Here is a 25,858-nt window from a genome sequence, read left to right on the forward strand (position 1 = left end):
TTTTGCTGAAAATTCATATTTTTCGTTTAAAAATTCACTTTTTGTAGAGAAAGTTCGTCTTTTGGCTTAAAGGTTCAACAATTAGATACACTTTTATTTATTTCTTAAGTGAAAAGTAATTATCTGTTTAAAATTCGTCTTTTTGGTTTTAAAATTCTTTTTTTTCCGTTTGAATTTCATCTTTTTTGATTGAGTATAAATGGTGACACTTTTTTGTTGGAGATTTTCTTGTTGAAAATTCAACTATTATGTTGAAAATTTAATCATTTTGTTAAAAATTAAATTATTATGTTAAAAAACCATCTTTTTTATAGTAGGAAAGACATTTTTCTACTGGATAAAACAAAAATTTATTAAAAATATGCACAAAACTTATTTTCTAAATACTTTTTTGGTCCCTGATTTCAAATTCGTTATAAAAATTAAAAAATTAAAAATGACGACTAAAATCATATATGTAAAAATGATCCTTTTTGCATGAAACTCACTTTATGAGAGTTTTTGGGGTCCCTGATTTGAAATTCTTGATCAAAATTTCAGATTCAATAATATGGTCTCTAAAATTAGTCAACATTATTTTTTTGGCAAAAAACTTAGTTTCTGAGGGTTTTTGGGCCCCTGATTCAAAATCAGTGGTTTTTTTTTTTACATTCCTGATTCCAAATAAGCGACAAAAATTTTGAAATTAAAATTGACGGTATTTTTTTTGAGTTTGAAATTCGTGAAAGAGAGACTAATTTTTGGAAGTGGGTTTTTTTATTTAAAAAATTGAAGCTACAACTGTATGGATCAGATTTGGAATCAGGGAGTTAAAAAACTATTTAGAAGTCAGTTACATGTCCAACCAATAATTTCGTTAGTTTTTCGCCTTTTTTTTCCGCCTTTTAATTGAATTTAAAGATTTAATTTAATTAAAAATTTAAAAATTTTAAATTAAAAAATTTAATTTAAGAAAAAATCTAATTTAATTTAATTTAAAATTTAATTTCGCCTTTTAAAAAGCATTTGTTCTCTCTTAATTTTGGCTGAGATTTATGAAGCAGTTAAAAGTTATTTAAGCGTGACATAAAAAAGACGTGTGGATTATAGATATTTTTCTCTTAGAAAATGGATCTTGCAAAATATTACATACCCATTAAGGTGCTTGTGAAACAAGAGAAAATTCGTTGGAAGGAGAGATTAGATTTTACAGCCTAAGTGGGAAAATAACTTGCGCAAGTGTGTTTGAACATAAATTGGTATATGTCTTCTGCAATCATACATGGATATTGCTCTAAAAACGGGGCAAAATAAGGAGAATTTTCACGAAAATTGGAGAATTAAATCCTTCTAGACAAAATTATTTTTTTTACTACATTAAATTCGATTTTAAATGCTTTAAAATCCTTATTTTCTAATTATAAAAATTGAATTTTTAAAGAAGTTGTTTAATTTTCAATGAAGAAGAAGAATTTTCAACAAAATAGTGGAATCCTCAATTAAAACATATTAGTTTTAATCAGACAATTTCATTTTAAAGCAAACGCAGTAGTAAAATTTTTTGAATTTTTAATAAAACTCGTTGAATTTACTACCAAAAATACGAATTTATAACAAAAAAGCTTATTTTCTACAATATAGGATAATTTTCTATATAATAATTAAATTTGTGACGAAGGCGAATTTTCAGAAAATATTGCAATTTTGAAGCAAATAAATGAATCTTCAATAAAAATTTTTTTTTTATTTTTAACTGAATATTTAACTTGTTGAAAATTTGATTTTTTTTTAGAATTAATTTTTTAAACTTAAACTTTTCAATTTTTTCTAGAGTGGTCATCTTTTTTAGTTCAAAATTAAACTTTTTAGTCGAATTTTTTTTTTTTTTTTGGTTGTAGATTCTTGGTCAAAAATCTTTTATTGTTGTTGTTTGTTTTGTTAAAAATTTCACAATTTGGTTAAAAATAAATTACTTTGTTGAAGTTTAATTTTTTTGGTTGAAGATTCATCTCTGGTTTAAAATTGTACAACTTTATTGATAATTTGTTTTTCATTTTGATAATAATTTTTTTTTACTGATAATTTAACTATTCCAGTTGAAATTTGAACTATTTCGTTCAAAATTTTGTTTTCCTTCGTTGCAAATTAATTCTTTTCACTCTAAATTTACTTATTTCATGTCTGGGTGAAAAATTATCTTTGTGATTATAAACGAATCTTTTTTTATTAAAAAATCTACTTTTTAGTTGAAAATTTATCTTTTTGGTTCAAAATCATGTAAATTTCTTTAAAATTGAACTGTTTGTTTCAAAATGTAACTACTTATTTGAAAATTCAACTATTTTATTATTTTGTTGATATGGATCATTCCTTTTTTTAAGATTGATAATTTTTGTTGATAATAGTTAAAAATCTAACTATGTATTTTGTTGAAAATTGTTTTCTATTTTTGGCTGAGAATTAATTTTTTTAACGGAAAATTTAATTGTTCCATTTTTTCTTGAAAGTTGAACTTTTTTAGTGAAAAATTCAAATATTTGGTCGAAAATTGCTTTTTTGGTTGAAAATTAATGCATTTTCCTTAAAAATTTGACTTCATCGTTAGTAAATTAATCTTTTTGGTAAAAAAATGCATATTTTTTTGCAAATAATTCAACTGCTCGGTTGAAAATTGAACTGATTTGTTGAAAATAAATTTTTTTGACTTAAAATTCACCTGTTTATTTGAATCTTAAATTATATTTAGGTAAAAATTCCTTTTTTTTAAGTTTCATCATTACAGTTGAAAATTCATCTCCTTATATGAAAATTTAACTATTTTGCTTAATTTTAATTTTTGTTATTTTTGGTTAAAAATTAATTTTTTAAAGGGAAATTTAATGGTTCCATTTTTGCTGGAAAATTGATCTTTTTTCGCCAGAAATTCAACTATTTTGTCAAAAATTGATATCTTCATTAAAAATTTATGTATTTACGTTGTTAAATATTTTTGTTTTTATATAAATGAAATCTTTTCAGGAAAAAAATCATGTTTTTGGCTGAAAATTTAACTGTTTGGTTAAATGTCGAATTTTTTTTTTCAAGCTTCGTCTCTTGACTTCAATATTAACTGCATTGTTTAAAATTATTATTATTATTATTTAAATTAATTTTTTCAAATGTAAATTTCAGGTTTCAATTTTTGGTTGAAATTGATCTTTTTTAATTTCTTTGTCAAACAAGTCTATTTTTTGGTTGAAAATTAATATTTTTTTATTTATAAATTGAAATATTTGTTTGAAAATGTATGTATTCTTTTCAAATTTGTGTATTTTGTTTTAAATTAATCTTTTTTGGTAGAAAATTAAACTTCTTTTTTTTCAGAAAATGGTATTTTTGGTTAAACATTGTATTTTATTGAAAATTTATCACATTGGTTAAATTTATCTTGATAGTTGAGTCTGCGGTTGAAAATCAATACTTTTATTTGAAAATCGATATTTTCCAATCGAAAATTAATGTCTTTTTTTAGATTCGTTGTCTTTGGTAGAAAATGTATATTTTTTTACTTATAAATTAGACAATTTGGTTGAAAATGTATGTATTTTGTTTTAAATTAACATTTTTTGGCATAAAATTAAACTTCTTTTTCAAAAAATGGTATTTTTGGTTAAAAATTGTATTCTTTTTTTGAAATTTCATCTCATTGGTTAAATTTATCTTCATAGTTGAGTGTGTGGTTGAAAATTAATACTTTTATTTTAAAATCGATATTTTCCAGTCGAAAATTAATGTATTTTGTTAAAAATTCGTCTTTTTTAGTAAATAATTAATCTTCTCGCTGGAAAATTCGTTCTTTCTGGATAAAAATGCAATTATTTGGTTGAAAATGAATCTTTTTTTATTTATAAATTGGTATATTTGGGTAAAAATTTATGTATTTTGTTTAAAATTAATCTTTCTTGGTTGTAAATTAAATATTTAAAAAAAAAACGGTATTTTTGGTTGTATTTTATTGAAAATTCATCTCCTCGGTTGAATTTATCTTGATAGTTGAGTCTGCGGTTAAAAATTAATACTTTTATGTTAAAATCGACATTTTCCAGTCGAAAATTAGTGTATTTTGTTAAAAATTCGTCTTTTTTAGTAAAAAAATTAATCTTCTCGTTGGAAAATTCGTTCTTTCTGGATAAAAATGCAATTGTTTGGTTGAAAATGAATCTTTTTTTATTTATAAATTGGTCTATTTGGTTAAAAATTTATGTGTTTTGTTTAAAATTAATCTTTCTTGGTTGTAAATTAAATATTTAAAAAAAAACGGTATTTTTGGTTAAAAATTGTATTCTTTTATTGAAAAATCATATCCTTGGTTAAATTTATCTTGATAGTTGAGCCTACGGTTGAAAATTTATACTTTTATGTTAAAATCGATATTTTCCAGTCGAAAATTAATGTATTTTGATAAAAATTCGTCTTTTTTAGTAAATAATTAATCTTCTTGTTGGGAAATTCGTTCTTTCTGGATAAAAATGCAATTGTTTCGTTGAAAATTAATCTTTTTTTGTTTATAAATTGGTATATTTGGTTAAAAATGTATGTATTTTGTTTAAAATTAATCTTTCTTGGTTGTAAATTAAATATTTAAAAAAAAAACGGTATTTTTGGTTAAACATTGTATTTTATTGAAAATTCATCTCCTCGGTTGAATTTGTCTTGATAGTTGAGTCGGCGGTTGAAAATTAATACTTCTATTTAAAAATCGGTCGTTTCCAGTCGAAAATTAATGTATTTTGTTAAAAATTCGTCTTTTTTAGTAAAAAAATTAATCTTCTTGTTGGAAAATTCGTTCTTTCTGGATAAAAATGCAATTGTTTGATTGAAAATGATTCTGATTTGGTTAATGATTCAACTATTTTTTTTTAATTGTTCTTTTTAGTGTATTTGAACTGTTTTTGATTTAAAATAAAAATCTTTTCTTTTCTTGTTGAAATATTAAATTCTTTTTGATGAAAAATCAACTACTTGGTTTAAAGTTGAACCGCTGAGAGATACGTAGTTTCTGTCGGTCGGCCAGAGGAGTTGCCCATTTTATTTTAGGATCCATCGAATTCTTCCGCCTCGAATTCCCACACTTGAGACAGTGATCGTAGGACGAGTGGAGCGATGGCAACGAATCGGCATACGACATTTAGAGCTGGACCGTTGCGTTGGATTGGATTGACTGGTCGGTTGGTCGGTGTCGACCGTCTTGGCAATCTTGGCCATGTTGGCAATTTTGCCAATGTCGGTTCGCAGTTGAAGTAAAATTGCACCGGTGAGTGAATGGGCCAGAGAGCGAGAGGGTGGTCAGGGTGTGTGTGTGTGTGTGTGTGTGTGTGTGTGAGAGAGAGAGAGGGAGAGAGAGTTGGAGTCAGGGGTTGAAACGGTTTGTGGGATGCGGCCGTGAAAGAGGGGTTCGAGGGTGAAATCAATACTCTGCGGTCTCCGCCCTCGAGAGTAACACGAACCAACACTCTCTCAAGCCCGACACACACGTGCCTCTCCGCAAGTCTGAATCACAGGATGCCGCAGAGGTATCGGCATTTTTTCCTCAATTCATCCTTTCATGACAAATTTTCAAATGTCACGGAGACCTTCATGCTTCCAAATAGCCTTAGGTTGCATCTCATCCCAAACCGCCAATTACCCCCCCCCCCTCCCCCAACTCTTGTAATAAGCCACCAAGCAGTGCCTGAACATCTTGTGGGGTTTTTCTTTTTTAATGATCCCCTAACAAGTGCAGGCGGATTTTTACTAACCCTCTCAGTCTAGACTGGGTGTAGTATACCCAGACGATATTTGCGAATCGCTATATAGTTGTTTCAGTTTTGTGAAAATATCTATAGTAATATGTTAAATTCATCTTAATAATTTTATAATATTCAGTTTTGTGAGAGTTTTAGCTATAGCTAAAAGAAAGAAAAATCCCGATACGTTAATTTGAACCAGAGATATTGAAGTCTAGGCTGAGAGGGTTAAAAGGGCTCCCTTTCGCCTCTGCCTTTGGCCAGGGGAGTGGAAAACTGCGGAGGACCAAAATTTCTGAGTGCAGCCGGTTAGTGGCAGATGAGGTTGAATGTAGAAATTTGACAGCACCGAGTGCCCTCATTTATTCTCGATCAGTCAGATTGAATTCCGACATTTAGGGTTTAGAACGAACATTTCAGGATGAAAAATGAGTTCAAAAAACCCAGCTTTCGAGTAAACAGCAGCAAAATTTTACGAGTTTCATAATCCGGGCTTTATACGTTTTCACCTATTCCCATATTTTTTACCCTTTAAAAAAAAAAAAGAATTCCTTTCTCTTTTTCTTCGTTTTCAACCATTCTACTTTTTTTGCGTTGGTTTTTTGCTTAAATATAAGCTGAAATAATAGAATACAATAAGAAACTTTGAACTACTTTTCCTTGAAACTTAATTGTTTTCGGTTTAAAAGTCCTCTATTATATTTTTGATTCAAAATTGTACTATTTCATTGAAAATTTAATTATTTTGTTGTAAATTTAACTATTTTGGTATAAAGTTCAACTGTTTAGTTAAAAAGTCATATTTTTTGTCGAAAATTTAACTGTTTAATTGAAAATTCGTCTTTTTCATTGAAAATACATATTTTTTTCATAGGAAAGTCATCTTTGTTGATTAAAAATGAATTTTTTTCGTCGAAATTTTTTTTTTTAATTCAAATTTTTTCTTAAAAAACTTGTTTTTTTTTTCATGAAGTTGCTGTTTGTGGTTGAAGTTTAATCTTATTTGGTTGAAAATTTATTTTTGTAGATCGACAATTCATCTATTTTGTTCAAAGTCCATCGCTTTTGCTTGAAAGTTAAACTATTTAGTTGAAAATGCAGAAGTTTGGTTGAAAATAAGTTTTTTTTTATAATTTAACTATTCGGTTAAAAATTCACATTTCTTGGTAGAAAATGAACTTTTTTGTTAAAGCTTCATCTTTGCCGGTTTCAATGTTAACGGTTTTCTGAAATATTGGAATTATCAACCTAAAAATTCATATCTTATTGAAAATTCATCTCATTGGTAGAAAATCTTTGTTTTCGTTTTTGACAATTTGTCATTTTTGGTTGCATTTTACTGTTTTTCATTTTCAATCAAATCTTATTTGATTGAAATTATTAACTGTTATATTTTTCGTTAAGAATTTTTCTTTTTTTTGGCTAAAAGTTTAACTACTTTTTTAAAAAACTAATTTTTTGTAAAGATTGATAATTTTAGTTGAAATATATCTCTTTGGTTCAAAATTTAATTAGTTTGTTAAAATTGTTTAAAAATAATTTATCCCTTTGGGTAGAAATTTCATATTTTCGATAAAATATGCAACTGCTTGACTAAAAATTGAGCTTTTTTTGTTGATAATTCCAGGACTTCGATCAAATTTCATAGTTTAGGTTGAAAATGAACTTTTTTTGTTGGAAATTCTACTAGTAGAAAAAGAAAAAATCAGCATTGATTTTGGAATCTTTGAAATATTTGAAATAGTTATAAATCTGTAGAAACGATTTAGAATTACTTGAAAATAAAATAAACAACTCATATAAAACCCTTCAAATCTTGTAAAATTCTTTGAAATTCCTTAAAAGCGTTGAAAATCCTACAAAATTCTTCGATATCCCTTGAAAATTGTGAAATCCTTCGCAATCAAATTGAATTAATTCCCTAAAGTTCTCTAGAAATTAAGTGGAATTTCTTAAAATCTTTGAAAATCGTAAAAATGCATTAAAGTAAGTAGAAATCTTTCATGATCCGTTGAATATAAATTAATTTATATGTATTCATTAAAGTTCTGAACAAAATATTTAAAATCCCTAAATATCTTTGAAATTCTTTAAAATAACTTTAATTCTTTGAAAATTTTGGACAACTAAGAATATCTTGAAATTTTACTCTTTAGAAACTCTTTCAAAATCCTTCAAACTTTAATGGAATCCATTAAAAAAATGTTTAATGTCGAGGAAATCTTTGGTATATCCTTGAAATATAATTTAATTTATTCTCCAAAGCTCTCTAGAAATTTACTCTCTCTAAAAATCCATTAAAATAAATAGGAATAATTTGAATTCTCTCAAATAAAAAGTAAATCAAATTGATGCATTCAATATCTCTTTAAAAAGGCGCTAAAATTTCTTGACATGATTGAAATTCGTCTTATTAAAATTGAAATCCGTATTATTCTTGAAATAACATTTATTTATTCCGTCAAGTTCTCTATAAATCGTTTGAAATTCCTTAAAGGTTTTTAAAATCTTTTTAAATCGTAAAAAAAACATTAAAATACGTTGAAATTATTTTAAATCTCTTAAATATAAATTGTATTAAACGTAATCATTAAAGTTTTAAAAAAAATTATTAAAATTCCTTGAAATCTTTGTAAATCCTGCACAATCCTTTGGAATCCTTCAAAATCTCCTGATGTTTAAAGCTTTTTGAAATCATTTGAAATTCCCTGAACTTTTTATGAAATCTGCCTAAATCTCTGGAAACTCTTTTGGAATTCTCTACAATAGATTGAATCTATGATATCTAATTGAATCTAAAATAATACCATGATATCCCCTGAATGTATTTGAAATCATTAAAGACCTAAATACTGAATTTCCTATAATTCTTCCTAGGGGTGCATCGCCTCTTGCCATCTTTTCTATAACTACGTCTTTATTGATATTAACAGCTTAAGCAACAGTAAGATAAGACCTCGTGCTGATTTTCGGGTCTGGTATCTCGAACGTTATTACTCATGGTGGGCTGGGAACTTGATGATAGTGGAGATTGGGGTGATATGTTAGGGTGGAGAGGTTTAGGAGGAGTGCGCTCTCAAGTGGGATGAGAAATGGGTGAGATGTTGTGGTGGTGAATTGAGGAAGGACTTTCGGGTACTTGTGGCAATGCCTGGGATACTTTCATGATCTTTCCTTTGTCTTGTGAGTCGGAAATGGAACATTTAGGGAAAGGGATTGACATTTTCGTTGCAACAATAGTTGGCCGGAAAATCGATATTCTAGGGAAGAGAGGAGGCAACAAGTAGTATTGATCGGAAGTTCGGAGGCGATAATTAGGTCTTCCTATTATTTCGTCTAGTGTGGAAATGGAAGGATTAAAAAAAATTCCAGTTTTCTGATTTTTTAATCCTAAATTTCTACCTTCCCCCGGCATCGAGGTTATTCCAGAACTCAAGTGGTTCTTGTCCGTGCTAAGTTTCTAGAATCTTCTTGATGACTTCACCAAAGTATAGAATGAATGAATCCTCTGCCAAAATAATTAGTTGTACTACATCTTCTTCATTAAAAAAATAAAATAAAATAAAAAAAAAAACAATATCACACAGGCAAATATCTAATTTATTTATTTAAGGCCATGTGATGAGTGGGAGACGTGACGTAATATAACCGAGTATTTATGATTTTTAACAATATTTTTATTGTTCAGGTTATATAAACGGTTGAATACAAAAATTATTTTCTATCTCAGGCATATTCAGGAATTTAAAATATGAAAAGCAATAGCTCATTAATTATTTAACACTGTTAGACTGAAACTCTAACCTCAAAATTCAATTGCCTCACATTACTTAATGAATAACCTAAATACAAAAATCTGATTTTTCTTTGACTAATTTTTCATTTCAAAGCATTAATATTCAGATACCAGCATTTTAATCTTCTGATATTTTTAACATAGAATATTTTATAAGCGGAATAAAACAGTGTTTCATATACAAATGTAAAATTTTCAAATGTATTAATTTATTTCAAACCAAAAAAAAAAAAAATGTTTTTTCTACCTTAAAAGATAACTCTTTAACAAAATACTGGAATTTTCAACAAAATAATTTAATTTATACAACAAAAGAAACGAATTTTTAAACCAAAAAGACGAATTTCCAACAAATAAAGATTTTTCACTCAAAAAATAAATAAAAGTTTATCTAAATTATTGAACCTTCAAACCAGAAGACAAATTTTCTTTATAAAAATTCAATTTTCAAACAAAAAATATGACTGTTCAAACAAAAATTAATTATTTTAAATTATTTTTTACAACATAAAAAACGCGGATTTTAACAAAAAAATATCAATCTTAAAAAAATGGAAAAGTTACATTTTCTGTTAAAAAATGAATTCTAAACAAAAAAAAAAGTATTTTCCACTAAACAGTGAAGCACAAGTAGTTGATTTTTCAATTAAAAAAGATTAATTTTCGACAAAATAATTAGTTTTATCAAGCAAAGAAGAACGATTTTTAACCAAAAAGTTGGATTTTCATAGAAAAAATGTAATTTCTTCTATAACAGATGAAGTTTTAAATCAAAAAGATAACTTTTCAAAAAAAATAGTTGAATTTTCTGTTGAAATAGATTTTGGTCGAGTTTTCATGATGAAACTGAATTTTTTAACAACAAATAATTTTCTACCAAAAAAATTGTTAAATTTCCTAGCAAATAGTTGCATTTTTATCAAAAAATATGAAATTTATCTTAAAACAAAACAATTTCTCATTGCAAAAAAAGTTGAGTTTTCACCCAAAAAAGATTCTAGTTAACTCAGTAACATAAAAAATTGCATTTTTTAATAAAAAAATAAGTTTATACGAAAAAACTGAGATTTTCAATCCAAAAAAAAACGAGTTTTTTCAACTAAAAATGATGAATTTTTAAACAAATTGTTAAATTCTCTACCAAATAGTTCCATTTTTATCCAAAAAAGATCAATTTTGTACTAATCAAATGAATTTTTAATAAAAAAACAAATTTTTCTTTGTGAGTGGAACTTTCTTTTACTTTTAAATAAAAAGTAAATAAGTTTTCAAGAAAATGGTATATCTTAATTTCTAACCAAACAGTTTCATTTTTATCAAAAAAAGATTTAATTTCTGCTAAAGCAGGTAAAGTTTAAAATAAAAAAGACAAACTTTCAAAAAAAGAGTTGAATTTTCAACCAAAAAGTTTAAGAAAAAAATGCAATTTTCTAATTAAAATAAATTTGGAGATTCTTGTAAATTCTCAGAGAATTTATTTCTCGGTTATATTCTCGGTAATATTCTCATTCTCGTTACCGTTCTCAAAGTAATATAACCTGCTCAGAACTCTATTCGTGTGAAAATAAGATAGGAGATTAAAAAAGTGTTGGTAAGGTAGAAATCTGGTCACGTGACCCACTCGTCACATGGACTTGAAGATGAATTTTTTAAACAACTGTTGAATTTTTATCCCTAAAATAAGATTTTTCATCAATTAAGTGGATTTTCAACCAAATACTTCAATTCTTCATCCAAAAAGAATCATTTTCATCCAAAAATAATGATTTTCAACAAAAGAGTTCTATTTTTAGCAAAATAGTTACATTTTTCATCAAATAGTGAAGTTTTCAATGAAAAGGATGATTTTTCAACTAAAAAAGATAGATTTTAATTTATAAAAAAAGAATAGTTAAATTTTAGTTTAAAAAAAAAACTCCACCAAAACCGGTCAATTAACAACGAAAATTGTTGTAATTGACTGTTCAATCACAAAAGATTATAATTTTAAATAAAAAACAGTTAAATTTTACCAACAAAGAAAATTAATGTTTTTGGCTAAAAATTAAACTAATTGTTTGAAAGTGGATCTACTTTTTTCAAAATTAATTTTGTTGGTTTGTTGATAAATCATTTTAGTTAACACTTTGTTTTTTTTTAGATGAAAATTGAACGATTTTGTTGAAAATATTTCTACCGAAAATTTAACTATTCCATTTTTTTGTTTTAAAATTGATCTTTTTTGTCAAAAATTCCACTATTTGATTGAAAATTCATGTATTTTGATTTAAAAAATCATCTTTTTAGGTAGATAATAAATCTTCTTGGTTGAACATTTATCTTTTTTGTTTGACAATTTAACTATTCTGTTAAAAATCAGTCTCTTTTTTTTAACTGAAAATTTAACTTTTCCAGTTTTTGTGGATAATTTAACAATTTAGATGAAAACTAGTTGAAACTTCATCCATTAGATTGAGAATTTATTGCGTTTTGTTGGAAATGAATTTTTTTTGTTACAAATCCATATATTTGGCTTAAGAATTCAACTCTTTTGTAGAAAATTCGTTGTTTTTGTCCCGAAAATTGAACATTTAAGGTGCTTTTTCTTTATATTGAGTGGGAAATTTTTTCTTGACTGGAAATTTAACTCTTTTGTTAAAAATTCTTCTTTTTGATTTGATAATTCATTGTTTTTTAAAAATATCTACTATTAAACTCTTGAAAATTTAATTATTTTTCTTAAAAGATCATTTTTTTGGTTGAAGTATCATCATTTCAGTTGAAAAATAAATTTTTTTGTTAAAAATTAACATTTTTTGGTTGAAAATTGAACGGTTTTGTTGGAAATTCGTTACTTTTTATTGAAAAATTATTTTTCAAACTAAATATTTATTCCAAAAATTTGTCTTTCTGTGCAAAATTCATGTTTTTGGTTGAAAATTAAACTATTTGTCTAAAACCTATTTTTTAAAGTTTAAAATTCGTCTTTTTGGTAGAAAATTCATGTTTTGGTTGAAAATTCAACTATTTGTTTAAAACTTAAGTATTGTTTTGGTATTGGTTGAACATTTATCATTTTTTAATTGGAAATTGAACTTTTTCAGTTTTTGTTGATAATTTATTGTGCTGATCGCGTCTAGGAAAATTATGCCTTTTTGATAAATTATTTCTCAAATTAATGAAAGAGACGTGATGGAATTAATTATTTTAATGAAGGGTTCTATGATAGTATTGCTGCCGTAATTGTGGTTTGCTCAGCTGCGTGGAATCGTGTGTGTAACTAGCCCGATTAATCGACTTAGGTGTAATACATTATTCATGAAAGTATAAGATAACCATAATTGCAGGAACTCCGCTGAAATGATTTCACGTATGTTTCAATGTATTTGATCAATTCTGATCAAACATCCGGAAAAGTCATCTGTTTTAACATCCATTTATAGAAATTTACTCATTCTTGGCAATTCAAAGCTTTTCAAATATGACTCATGTTACATTTTTCAAGAAAAATTTAAAATAGAAAAAACTTTTGCCATTCTTATTTTTTTAAACTGACGCCACTTTTAAATAAATATAAAGTTTATTACATTTTTTAAAAAATATTTTACAGTATATATTATCTAAAATAATAGAAAAGAAAAACCAGGACAATATTTTTGCAAATTTAATGATTTTCTGTTGAAAATCACCAACTTCCTGTAACCTAAAATTGTTTGTAAATTTTTATCTTTTTTTAAATTCGACTTTCTCGTTATTAAAATGATCCATTCCGATATAAAACGCCAACATAACAAAAAATTGTGAGAGTACTCTGTAATCGAATGATTTATAATAAATTATATACCAATTTTGGACGAAAAATGCTAACATAAACTATTGTTGTTCAAAATTCTAAACTTTATTTTTGAAGTATAATGATTTTTTCTTAAAATTACCTATTTCTTGTGAAAAACGCTAACTTAATATTGAATATAAGATAACATTTAATTTTTTTAAGTAGTTTTTAAAAAATATAATATTTTTTTTTTTATTCAAAAATCGATTTCGGTATACAATTCCAAGATAAACAGCTGGCATAATTTACAACTGTACAAAAAATTAATTTTGTATGAAATATAACTATTTCTTACTAAAAAATAGTATTTCCAATGTAAAACAACATAACCTAAAATTGTTAAACGACTCTGAATATTCATTAAAATATAATTTTAAACTCAAAATACTCATTTCCGACCAAACTAGCATTTTAAAACAAAAATGAGACTAAAAATTGTTGTTTTGAAACAAAAATCATTATAGTTTCAACAGGATTCATAATTGTTGTACATTTTTAAGATATATTAACCTTTTTCATAGGAAATCATTAGATTTCTAAAAATATTTGTTTTTTTAAATTATAAATTGATGGTTTTAAACAAAAACCATTAAATTTCAAAGTTCTACAAGTTTGAATAATCATTTTTCTTTAAGCAAATTTTTATTTTCACTAACCATTAACATTCAAATACCAGAATATCAATCTTGTATTATTCTTAAGATCGGATCTTTTATAAAAAAATTATTTTTCTACGATAGAAGATGAATTTTTAATCAAATACTTTGAATTTTCAACAAAATAAATAAATTTTCGAAAAATAATTAAATTTCCAACCCAAAAAGGTTGAAATTTTATTTATAAAAATTAAATTTGCGACCAAAAAACGCATTTCCAACAAAAACAGATTTTTCAGTCATGAAAAAAAAAGTTTACGTAAATTGTTGAATCTTCAAGCCAAACGACGAATTTCCTGTACAAAAATTAAATTTTCTACCAGAAAGTATGAATTTTCAGCGATAAAAAAAAAATAATGTGTGAACGAAATAGTTCAATTTTCACCAAAGAGGTAAACATCGATTTAAAAAATTGTAACAAATTAGTTCATTTTTTATCCATGTAATTGAATTTTTTTATTTAAAAATATTAGTTTTCCACGAAAAAGTTCAACTTTCAACCAGAGATGAATTTTCACGAAAACGAATAAATTTTTAAATCGATAAAACATATTTGAAAAATATATATTTTAAATTTCATGCAACAAAGATTTTCGTTTGATTTTTCAACATTAAAATATGAGTTTTAAGCACGAAGGAAATTTCCTATGAAGACACTTTAATTTTTAACACGAAAAGACGAATTTTCAAATAAAAATAAATAAATAAACAGTTGAATTTTCATCCGAAAACATTTTAAAGTGAATTTTCAACACTAAAACATGAGTTTTAAACAATAATAAGTAAGGTTTGTTTGAAATTGTTGAATTTTCCAACCAAACAGTTGCATTTTTATCTCAGAAAGATGAACTTTCTACTAAAAAAATGAATTTTTCAAAAGAAAAAAAAAAACACAAATTTTGAAAAAATAGTTGATATTTCATATATAAAAGATGTTAATTGGACTTTTCAATAGCAAAGTACGAATTTTAAATAACAAGTAATTTTTCTACGAAGATTCTTGAATTTTCAACAAAACCGTTTAATTTTTGACCACAAAGGATGAGTTTCTCACAAACTTGTTGAATTTTAAACAAAACAGTTGCATTTTTATCTAAGAAAGATACAGTTTCTACTCAAATAGATAATTTTTTATATAAAAACACAAATTTTCAAGAACAAAAATAGTTGAAATTTCACATAAAAAAGATTTGAATTTGAATTTTCAATGTCAAAGTATGAATTTTAAATAAAAAGTAAATTTTCTATGGACACACTTTAATTTTCAACCAAAACGTTGTATTTTTATCTTACAAAGAGGCATTTTCTACTAAAATAGCTTAATTTTTAAATAAATAAAAAAAAACTGAAAAAACAGTTGAATTCTCATTCAAAACAGATTTTAGTTCACTTTTCAGCATCAAAATATGAACTTTAAACAAGAAGTAAATTTCCTATCAAGGTAGATGAATTTTGAACCCGAAAAGACGAATTTTCAAAATTTAAAAAATTCAAAAACAGTTGAATTTTTATTCGAAAACACTTTTAGGTGAATTTTCAACACTAAAATATGAGTTTTAAACAATAATAAGTAAGGTTTGTATGAAATTGTTGAATTTTAAAACCAAAAAGTTGCATTTTTATCTCAGAAAGATGCAGTTTCTAAAAAAATAGATGAATTTTTAAAATAAAAACACAAATGTTCAACGAAAAAAATAGTTCAATGTTTACCCAAAAAAGCTTTTTTTTAATTTTGACTCCTTAACGTCAAAGTAGGAGTTTTAAATAAGAAATAAATTTTTCTACAAAAGCACTTGAATTTTCAACCAAAAGTTGCATTTTTATCTTACGAAGAGGCAGTTTCTACTAAAATCGATGAATTTTTAATTAAAATTTAAAAAAAAAACAGAATTCTCATCCAAAAAAGATTTTAGTACACTTTTCAACACAAAAATATGAATTTTAAACAAGTTAATTTGCCGCGAAATAGTTGGAACTTTAAAAAAAAAAACTGTTGAATATTTTGCCCAGGCCTTTATAGTAATAAAATAATTTCAAATTAAAATTGAAAAACTACAAATTTATTCTGTATGAGAGTAATTGAAAATTAGAGAAGTTCTCTGACGTTTGCAATTTTTTTTTTATAAGTCCCTGAAATTTCACCGAGCAATAAAATTCCCGGACTTTTTGAAAATTGTTTTGTGCCTACGTTCGTTTTTCACTCAACAGGTTTCTTTGGCACATGAAGTTAAATTAATTATTAATTTACTTCTGATATGATGATAATTGAGGATTAATGTACCTTTGTTTATACGATTTACGATAGTTGTTGATCCAATTTGTCAAATTGGATTTTTTATGGATTTATCTTTGTTGCAGGACATGTCGGATGTGTGCGTCGGAACGAGTGTGGGTACTATTACGGAACCTGAGTGCTTAGGCCCTTGTGAGCCAGGCACCTCTGTTACTCTCGAGGGAATCGTATGGCACGAAACTGAAGGAGGTGAGGACCTATTACAGTCCACTTATAATCCTACTCCTCCTCTTTTTTTTTTTTTTTTTTACTATCTTTTCATCACATTTTTTTCTTTTAATTATTTCTTTCTTCATTTATACTTGCATACCTAAAGAATTTCTTAAATGATGCTTCTCACGCGGAAACTATTATTAAGCCTTGTCTAGAAAGCTTATTCCCTATTATCAAAATTTGGGCAGCTTGAATTTGATACTTTATGCTTTTAAATCTGGATCTTGCTGGGATCTGACTGAACCAGACACTTGCAATATTTCTTATTTTATCCCTTAAATGGCACACCTCAAAATAATTACATTACAGGCACAAGGGGTGTTATATACCCCACATGTTTAAACGTGTGTTGTGAAGCCTGTACTGCATATTTTTTAACAAAAATTGTATAGGATATAGTTTAACATTGCCTTGTGTAAGTCCCAACTGTTTTTATAACCATTTTTTAAAAATATAAGATAGTTAAAAAAAGTTTGAAAAAAAAAAACGGAAACAATGATTTTTTTTTTTACATAAAAATTCATAGGTCCCGTAATTTTTAATATTTTTAGCTAAAAATTAATTGGAATACTCTTGAAATACTATGATTTCAGAAAAAAATTACTGCAATATTTTACCTTCCAAAAAAAGGTATTTGTTTCCAGATATGAACGCATAGTTTTTTGGTAAAAATAAGCACTATATTTTTTCATGTTTAAACCAAATTTTATTTTTAAAAATGCTTAAAAAAAATTGTACAAGTAAAAAATATATAAAAGTGATTAATACAAATTTTTAACAATATTATTACATTGAAACATTATTCATCGATGCAGGCACACGTGCAGAAACCTGAGCGGTTTCTAAAAAAAAATTCTATAAAATATTGAGAAATTTTTTTTCACAATAAATAGTATACTTACATTAAGAATAAGTCAAAGATAAACAATTTAAATGACAAAAATTTTGCCTCGTAGACACTTTTTCACACACTACTCTCGCAAGGGGTATTCTAGACTCCACGCTTTTGGCACGTCAACTTCTGAAAGCTGCCGATCGAACACTAAAGCTTGGCAATCTATGCTAACATACTTTAGTGATCCCAATAAATGCCAGATGGCCACACATTCGATTTTTTGAACTTTAGTATACTTAACCCTTAGCTTGCACACCTCAAAATAATTACATAGCTTGCACATGGGGTATTCCGGACCCCAGCGTGAAAAAACGTTTATATCTTTTTTGTTTTTAAACATTTTCATGCGAACATTTTTGTGTAGGTTCCTTGACATCTTTTCTAAGCATTCTTACAGTTTTACAATGTTAAATCATTGTTTAAATATTAAAAAAAAACAATGCAATGCTAGCGGGAAACTTTGAAAAATCTTTGTTCAAAAATGCCCTGGGGTATTTTTGACCCCGTGTGCAAGCTAAGGGTTAATTGGAGCGAAAACTTTTTTGGGGGTATCCTATACCCCGAGTGCCATTTAAGGGTTAAATGCGGATATTCTTCGTTTATTTTCAACAATTTCCAATATCATAAATGAGGAGTCACCTAATTAAGGACTTGAGTGAGGTATGCAAACCTATTTCCAATTAAACAAGAGAGATGTACAGATTAAAATATTTCATTTTCAAGTTCTGAAGCTTAAAGTTTGTTGGACCTTTGGAGTTTCAAAGTGAAATTGATGGGAACATCTCTCGTAATTTATATTATGTATAGTGTATACACAGTATATAGAATATGTTACTACAGGGTGTCTATCGTATCTGGAAAATCTGGAATTGTCAGGGACATTTTTTCGCGAGTGTACCTAATTTTTTTGTTTAAATCACAATATAAAATTGAATAGCATTGATTTTTAATTTTTAAAAGTAGCTTTATATTACTGTATTTGACTATTTTGTTGAAAACTCGATTTTTTTCTGTTTAAAATTCATTTTTTTTTTAACTGAAAATTGAACTATTCTATTTTTGGTTATAAATTGATCGTTTCTAGTTGAAAATCCAAGTATTTCGTTGAAGCTTTATGTATTTTGTTCTCTCGAAATTTACCAGTTTGTTTGCAATATTTTCTCTTCATTGACAGAAAAATCTTTCATGCATCTTTAAGAAGTCAACTCATATTTAAAAATTCAACTCATGTTGAAAAGTCGTCTTTTTTTTCGTTGAATTAAAACAGTTTTTGATTAAAAATTAAAACCTTTTTTGATTGAAAACTGAGTTGTTTTGTTAAAAATTTGTCTTTATCTCTTTAACTTATAGCTTAGTCTTTTTTGGTAGAAATTAATTTTCTTGATTAAAAATTCAACTTTGGTTAAAAATTCAACTATTCAAATTTAAAATGCATCACTTTGTTTTGAAAACGTAACTGTTAAAGAAAAATTAGAACGATTCCATTTTTGGTTGAAAATTTATTTTTTATGATTAAAAATCCAACTATTTGATTGAAAATTTTTCTTTTTTAGTTCAGAGTTCAACTATTTGTGAAAAATTCATGTATTTTGTTAAAAAATATTTTTTTTTATTTTACGGAAATTTAATTTTCTTCTTTGAAAATTCATCTTTTTCGGTGATAAAATATTCATAATTTTATTTGTAAATTTATCATTTTGGTTGAAAATTCAACTATGTCAATTAAAGATTCATTATTATAGTTCAAAATTCATCACGCCAATTAATAATTTTTATTGAATGATTATTTTTTTTAACTGAAAAATGTAATTGTCAGTTGAATATTCCCTCACGATAGTTAAAAATACATCTGTTTAGCCTAAAATTACTATTCTTTTTACGGAAATTTTTTAAATATTCAATTTATATTTGAAAAATTATATTTTTTAGTTAAAGGACGAGTTTTTTAGTGGAACTTAATTTTTTTGGTTAAAAATTAATCTTTTTGATTTAAAAAGTAACGTAACTATTAAAAAAAATTAGAACGATTCCATTTTTGATTGAAATTTGATATTTTTTTATTTAAAAATTCAATGGTTTGATTAAAAATTCACCTTTTGAGTTGGAAATTAATCTTTTTGGTGTAAAATTTAACTATTACAGTTGATGATTCATCAGTTTGGTTAAAACAGAATTTTTTTATACTGAAAATTTAACTTCATTTTTGGTTGAAAATTTATCTTTTTTCATTAAAAATCCAACTTTTTGATTGAAAATTTCTCTTTTTTACTTCAAAGTTCAACTATTTGTGGAAAATACATTTATTTTGTTAAAAAATAGTTTTATTATTTTACGGCAAATGAATTTTCTTGTTAGCAAATTCATCTTTTTCGTTGAAAATTCAAATAATCCAACAAAATATTGATAATTTTATTTGTGAATTTATCTTTTTGGTTAAAAATTCATCACTTTAATTGAAAATTTAACTATTTTGTTGAGAATTTTTTTTTAATGATTATTTTTTTAAACTTAAATTAAAATTATTTTTTTTACTGAAATTTTAACTATTCAATTTATATGTGAAAAATTATATTTTTTAGTTAAAAAATTCGGCTTTTTTGGTTAAAAATTCATCTTTTTACTTAAAATTAGTTTTTTATTAAAAATTTAGTTGAAAATTCATCAGTTTAGTTAAAAAAAATTTAATTAAAAATGTAACTATTCCATTTTTGTTTTAAAATTGATCTTTTTTTAGTTCAAAATTCCACTAATTTGTGAAAAATTCATGTATTTTGTTAAAAAACTACTGTTTTTATTTTTATAGAAAATTAATTTTGTTTTGTTAAAAAATATATATTTTTTACCTGAAAATTTAACTTTCACGTATGGTTATAAAAAGGATCTTTAACTATTTAACTATTTGGTTGAAAATTTGTAATTTTTATTTTAAAATTCGACTATTTTGTTTAAAATTAATGTTATTGTTAGAAAATTAATCTTGTTTTGTTAAAAATATAATCTTTTTGGTTTAAAATTCATATATCGCCGTTAAAGATTTATAATGTCAATTGAAAATTCATCAGTTTAATTGAAAATTTGTTTGTTTTTTTTCTGGAGAAAAATAAATTATTTTAATTGAAAATTTTACTATTCCATTTTTGGTTGGAATCTGATCTTTTTTGGTTAAAAATCCAACCCTTTTTTCTCTTTTCTCTTGAAATATACGAAATTTGAAATTACAATATTTGAATTACGCGGAAAATTCTCTGAAATTACTAAGTAAGTCAACGCGTTATTGAATAATAATTGAAACGATTATAGCACTTAAATAAATTATTTATGAATAAATAAGGCCTACGTTTTAAGTGCTGAACCATTAAAAATAAATACGCTTAAAAAAGAATTTTAAGCTGTAACATTTTCAAGCATGTTGAAAATATGAAAATTTGAGACAGAAGTAGTTATCCAATATAAAATTGGAATAGTTACATAATATGCAGTATTACTTTTTAAATAAGTAGTAAAAGGAGAAAGCTTTTTAGCTAAAATATACAAAGTTAAATAACTATTTAAAACATTAAATATTTCAAATGAATCAACTGTATTGTTAAATATTCTAACTTGAGCAATTTTTAATTTGAGTTTCAAGACTATATTTTTTTGAACTGTCGGAAAAATGTGTGGGTTGGCGTATTCGACAAAAGTAAACAAAAATTCTTATCAGTAAAATGTAACGATTTAAAATTCAAAATATTTTCTAAGGGTTCAGTAATTATGATTTATTTATTATATTTACTGCTTTTACTAGTAAACAATAATTAAAAATTTTAAAATACATTTTTTGCTCAATAACAATTTTTGTTGTAAGTGTTTTTTTTTTATTGAAACTTTTGTCGTGATTTAAGATTTTTGGGATTTTATTTTCAATTAAAAATTTTTGTTCAATCCAAAAAAGATGTCAAAAAAGAAAATGGAAGATATTAGCCGATTTCAAAATTGTGCTCCTTAATTGTTTTTTATTTTGTTTTTCATTTAAATTTCTGAAACATAATAATTTTTTGCTGTAAATCTTTTGGTTGAAAATTAATTTTTTAGTAACTATTTCATTATTGATTGAGAATTGACTTTTTGTTTTGTTTCAAATTCATATTTTCTTGGTGATAATTTAACTATTTTGTAAAAAATTAATTAAAATTAATTAATTTAATTAATTAAAATTCATTTCTCTTGTTGAAAATTCGTCTATATTTTTGGGAAATTGATCGCTTTTTGTAGAAATTTGATTTGTTCTTTAATTAAAAATGCAGCTATTCTATTTTTGGCTGATTTTTTTTTTTTAATTGCAAATTCAACTATTGGGGTAAAAATTGCACCACTTTTTTAATTGAAATTTGTGTTCATTCAATATTCGTCTTTATTGGTGGAAAAGTAATGTTTTGGTTGAAATTTTCTTGAAATTTTTTCTTGAAAATTTATATTTTCGGATTGAAAGTGCAGCTTTTTTACGAAAAAAATACCGTATTTCGGGTTAAAAGTTAAACTTGTTGAAAATGTGTTTATTTGATTAGAAAAATTAAGTTCTGGGTTAAAATTTAGCTGCTTTGTTAAAAATAATTTTTTTATTGTTTGGTAAAGATTCATCATTTTAATTGAAAATTCACTTCTGTTTGAAGATTAAATTATTTTGTTGAAAATAAATTTTTTTAGCAGAGAATCAATATGTTCGGTGGAAAGTTTAACTGTTTTATAGAAATTTTTTTTCTTTTTTGTTTAAAAGTTGGCCAACTCTATTAAAAATTTGTTTTTTTTTACTTGCAGATTCATTTTTTTAGTTTTTAATTAATTTCTGTTTGAAAATGAAACTATAATGTTAATTAATAAAATTAAAAATTGATATTTTTACTCGAAGATTGAAAATTAGGCTGAAAATTCAACTTTTTGGTTGAAAATTTATTTTTCAAGTAGAAAATTCCAGTATTATGTTAAAAATTTAACAAAAAGATTAATTTTCTATCAAAAGGGACGATTTTTAATCAAAATACATGGATTTTAAACGAAATAGTTTAATTGAAACTGAAAAAAGAACAATTTTTAACCAAAAACTGAATAGTCATATTTTTGACTAACAAAACTTGGTTGAAAGCAAATTGAAATGTACTTTGTCAAAAATCGTTGTGGTTAAAAATTTAACTATTTTATTTTAATTTCGTTTTTCTTCGTTTGAAAATATTTTTTTAGTTATTTTACTATTGCATTTTCAGTTTTGAATTAATTTTTTTAGTTAAAAATGTAACTATTTTATCGAAAATATGTCTTTTTTAGTTGAAAACTAAATTAGTTCGTTGAAAATTCTATTATTATTTTTTTTCCAGAAAAATAATCTTCTTGTTTGAAAATGCATATATTTGGTTGAAAAAAAACTATTTATTTGAAAATTAAACACTTTGGTTAAAAATGCATTACTTTGGTTACAAATTTGTTTTGTTTTTGGTGGAGAATTAATTCTTTGAACTGCAAAGTTGACTGTTCCATTTTAAAAAATCGTGTTTTTTTTTTTTTTGTTGAAAATTCATCTATCCTGTTGAAAATGCAATATTTTTGCTTGAAAAATAATTGTTTTAATTGCAAATTCAACTATTCTATTTTTGGTTGAAAAATGATCGTTTTTAGTTGGAAATTCAACTATTTTATTGAGCATTCGTGTATTTTGATGAAAAATCGTCTTTTTACGTTAGAAAATTATTCCTTTTGGTACAAATTTAAGTATTTATTTAAAAAATTCATTTATCTTGTTGAAATTTTAATATATTACTTGAAAACTTAGGAAATTAAAGGCGTTTAAAATTTTTAATTGAATTTACATATTGGGAATGGTTAAACTGCGATACGCCACATGGTGACAAAAATCCGAACTGGAAAGAATAGGTACGATTTTAAAGATGCATTTTTAATTCTGCATAAAAGAGTTTTAAATATTTTTCGTTGAGTTGAAAGTATTTATTGGATAGTAAAAATAATTATTTATCGAAAACAAAGGGTTTTAGATGAAATTTACATCTTATATATGGCTAAAACACATTTTTGGACAGAAATATTTATCTAAAAAAAACAAACAATTATTGTACGATTTATTATAATTTTCAATAGATTATAAAATTAAATGGACTTCTTTTGTAGCAAAAATAAGTTCAAAGTAAATTTTTAATAATTTATACATGTTATATTTACTATTTAAAAATCTGATCTGAAAGTTAGGTTGGTATTCGTATTTAAATTCCAATCTTCTTTGCATAATCTAGATCAAATTTGTCGCTACATAAATTAATTAAAGTTTATTCAAGCTTACAATGTATTGACACTTACATGAAATAGTAAAATAATTGTTTTTTTTTTTGTTTAAAAAACTTTTTGACAAAAATGTGGTTTTTCACTGTAAAATATGGAAATTCGATATAAAAAGATTTTTTTAAATGACGATTTGTTTTTAGTATACAATCATTGTTTCAAACTTCACAAAACACTTTAATGCAAAAATTTAAAAGCATCGTAAAAATTGTACCTATTCTGTCTAGTTCCAGTCTTCGACACCAGGTGGCAAAATGGTCGACCACCATTCTCAATAATTCTGAGGAAACATGAATTTTTTGAATTTCATATTACGCCATTTTCTTAGTTTGTCAATTGAGGGACATGGCGTACTATAAGTTTAGGGCAACAAAATGGCTCCGTATTGTGAAAAATTGAACCTGGAAAAAACTTGAGATAGCTGGAAAAAAGTCTGGAGTTGTCAGGAAGTTTTCTTTGAGGATTTGAGCAGACACACCCTGTATTGATATTGATTTGAAAAAAGCAAGACACCGGAGTTATATCTCTACTATTTAAGACGTACTCTCTTATGTTGCAGGTGTATTAGTTGTGAATGTGACGTGGAGGGGCAAGACGTACGTGGGTACGTTACTAGATTGCACGAGGCACGACTGGGCGCCGCCGCGATTTTGTGACTCGCCGACGAGCGACCTGGACGCGAGAACGCCCAAGGGTCGAGGGAAGCGTGGTCGAGCGGCGGCAAATGCAACGCCCGGCAACGACCTTAGCAACTTCACCGAGACGAGGAGCTCGGTCCATAGTAAATTGAGAAACGGCGGCAAGGGTCGTCGAGGTGCCGCCCAAAATTCCCCAGCAGCGAGTCCAAGTCCGGCCTCGACGTCGGTAGTGACCGCGACCGCCACCACCTCCTCGTTTGTGCCTCCCAGACCCGACCCGGCAGCCAAGAGGAAGTCCCGGGGTCCCGAGGAAGAGGAGAGGAGCAAGAGGCGAGCAGCAGCAGCATCAGCAGCGCCACCTCCAACGCCCCCGAGCGGTGGTTCGCCGCCTGCGAGTCCAGTTCTCCTCGAGTGTCCGGAACCGAATTGCAGTAAAAAGTACAAGCACATCAATGGACTGAAGTATCATCAGAGCCACGCGCACGGCTCGGCAGACGACGAGGACACCAAGGAGGGCATCACGAGCATGTCGGAGAACGACGAGAGCAATATTGAGGCGCCAAGTCCGGCGACTCCGGTAAAGTCGCCGGCAGAGAAGCTGGAGACGGCTGTGAGCACGCCGGCGAGAGTTGGCAGTCCCGCGGCGATGCCGGCCGAAACACCACCACCACCTCCTCTTCCTCTAGTTGCTGGCAGGGTGCCCTCGCCGAATGCCGCCGAGACGCCCGCGGCGACGACAGTCACCACCACCAGCGCCATCATCGGCAACAGCAGCAGCAGTAGTACATCATCATCAGCGGCTACGACCAACACAACAACCACTACCACCACCACGGCTCTGACGGACTCTAAGAGTATTGTTAAACCGGGTGTTCTCAGGTTCGGACAGGAGGAACCTGTCTCTGTCTCTGTGTCTCTGCCTCTACCTGCACAAGCCAGTGCACCACCACCTCCCAGGCAATCGGTAAGACCCTCTTTTTTTCTTTTTCAATATTCTCTCTAGAATTCGAGATCTACTAGCAGACACGGCCACGCGTTGCTGTGGCTCAATTATAATACGTTGAATTTATATTGTACTAAACTTGGGGCCATCTATTGGCTGCTTATCCAACCTAGATAACGAAAAAATATTGGGGTAATTAAATGATATAAAAAGTATCCTATCCCTTAGATTGGACCAAATTAAACAAAGTGTACAAAATTTCATCAAGATCGGTTAAGTAGTTTCGGGAGTTTAGTGGTTACAAACGTAAAGGAGATAAAAAGTATACTATCCTTTAAGCTGGACCAAATTACACACAGTAGACAAAATTTCATCAAGATCGGTCAAGTAGCACGGGATTTTTAGATGCATATATAGATTAAATAAGATAAAAGCTAGCCTATCCTTTAAGTTGGACCAAATTACACGCAGTATACAAAATTTCATCAAGATCGGTCAAGTAGTTTCGGAGTTTAGTGGTGACAAACATCGTTGACGCGGGA

The 25,858-nt window shown here is 26.8% G+C and overlaps 1 protein-coding gene across 3 annotated transcripts in view; it reads left to right on the top strand.

Annotated features, from left to right (window-relative positions):
* The window catches only part of LOC117172311 (zinc finger protein 608-like), a 126,652-nt gene that overhangs the window by 90,348 nt on the left and 10,446 nt on the right, over positions 1-25,858 (top strand). For 2 of the 3 annotated variants that reach the window (XM_033360090.1, XM_033360089.1), the window contains exons 3-4: positions 16,369-16,492; positions 24,292-25,337. In XM_033360090.1, the coding sequence (XP_033215981.1) occupies positions 16,369-16,492; positions 24,292-25,337 (1,170 nt within the window). The remainder of the gene's footprint in view (positions 1-16,368; positions 16,493-24,291; positions 25,338-25,858) is intronic. The other variant, XM_033360091.1, reaches the window with a different exon arrangement.

Source organism: Belonocnema kinseyi, chromosome 5 (assembly GCF_010883055.1).
Source record: "Belonocnema kinseyi isolate 2016_QV_RU_SX_M_011 chromosome 5, B_treatae_v1, whole genome shotgun sequence".
NCBI classification, from domain to species: domain Eukaryota; kingdom Metazoa; phylum Arthropoda; class Insecta; order Hymenoptera; family Cynipidae; genus Belonocnema; species Belonocnema kinseyi.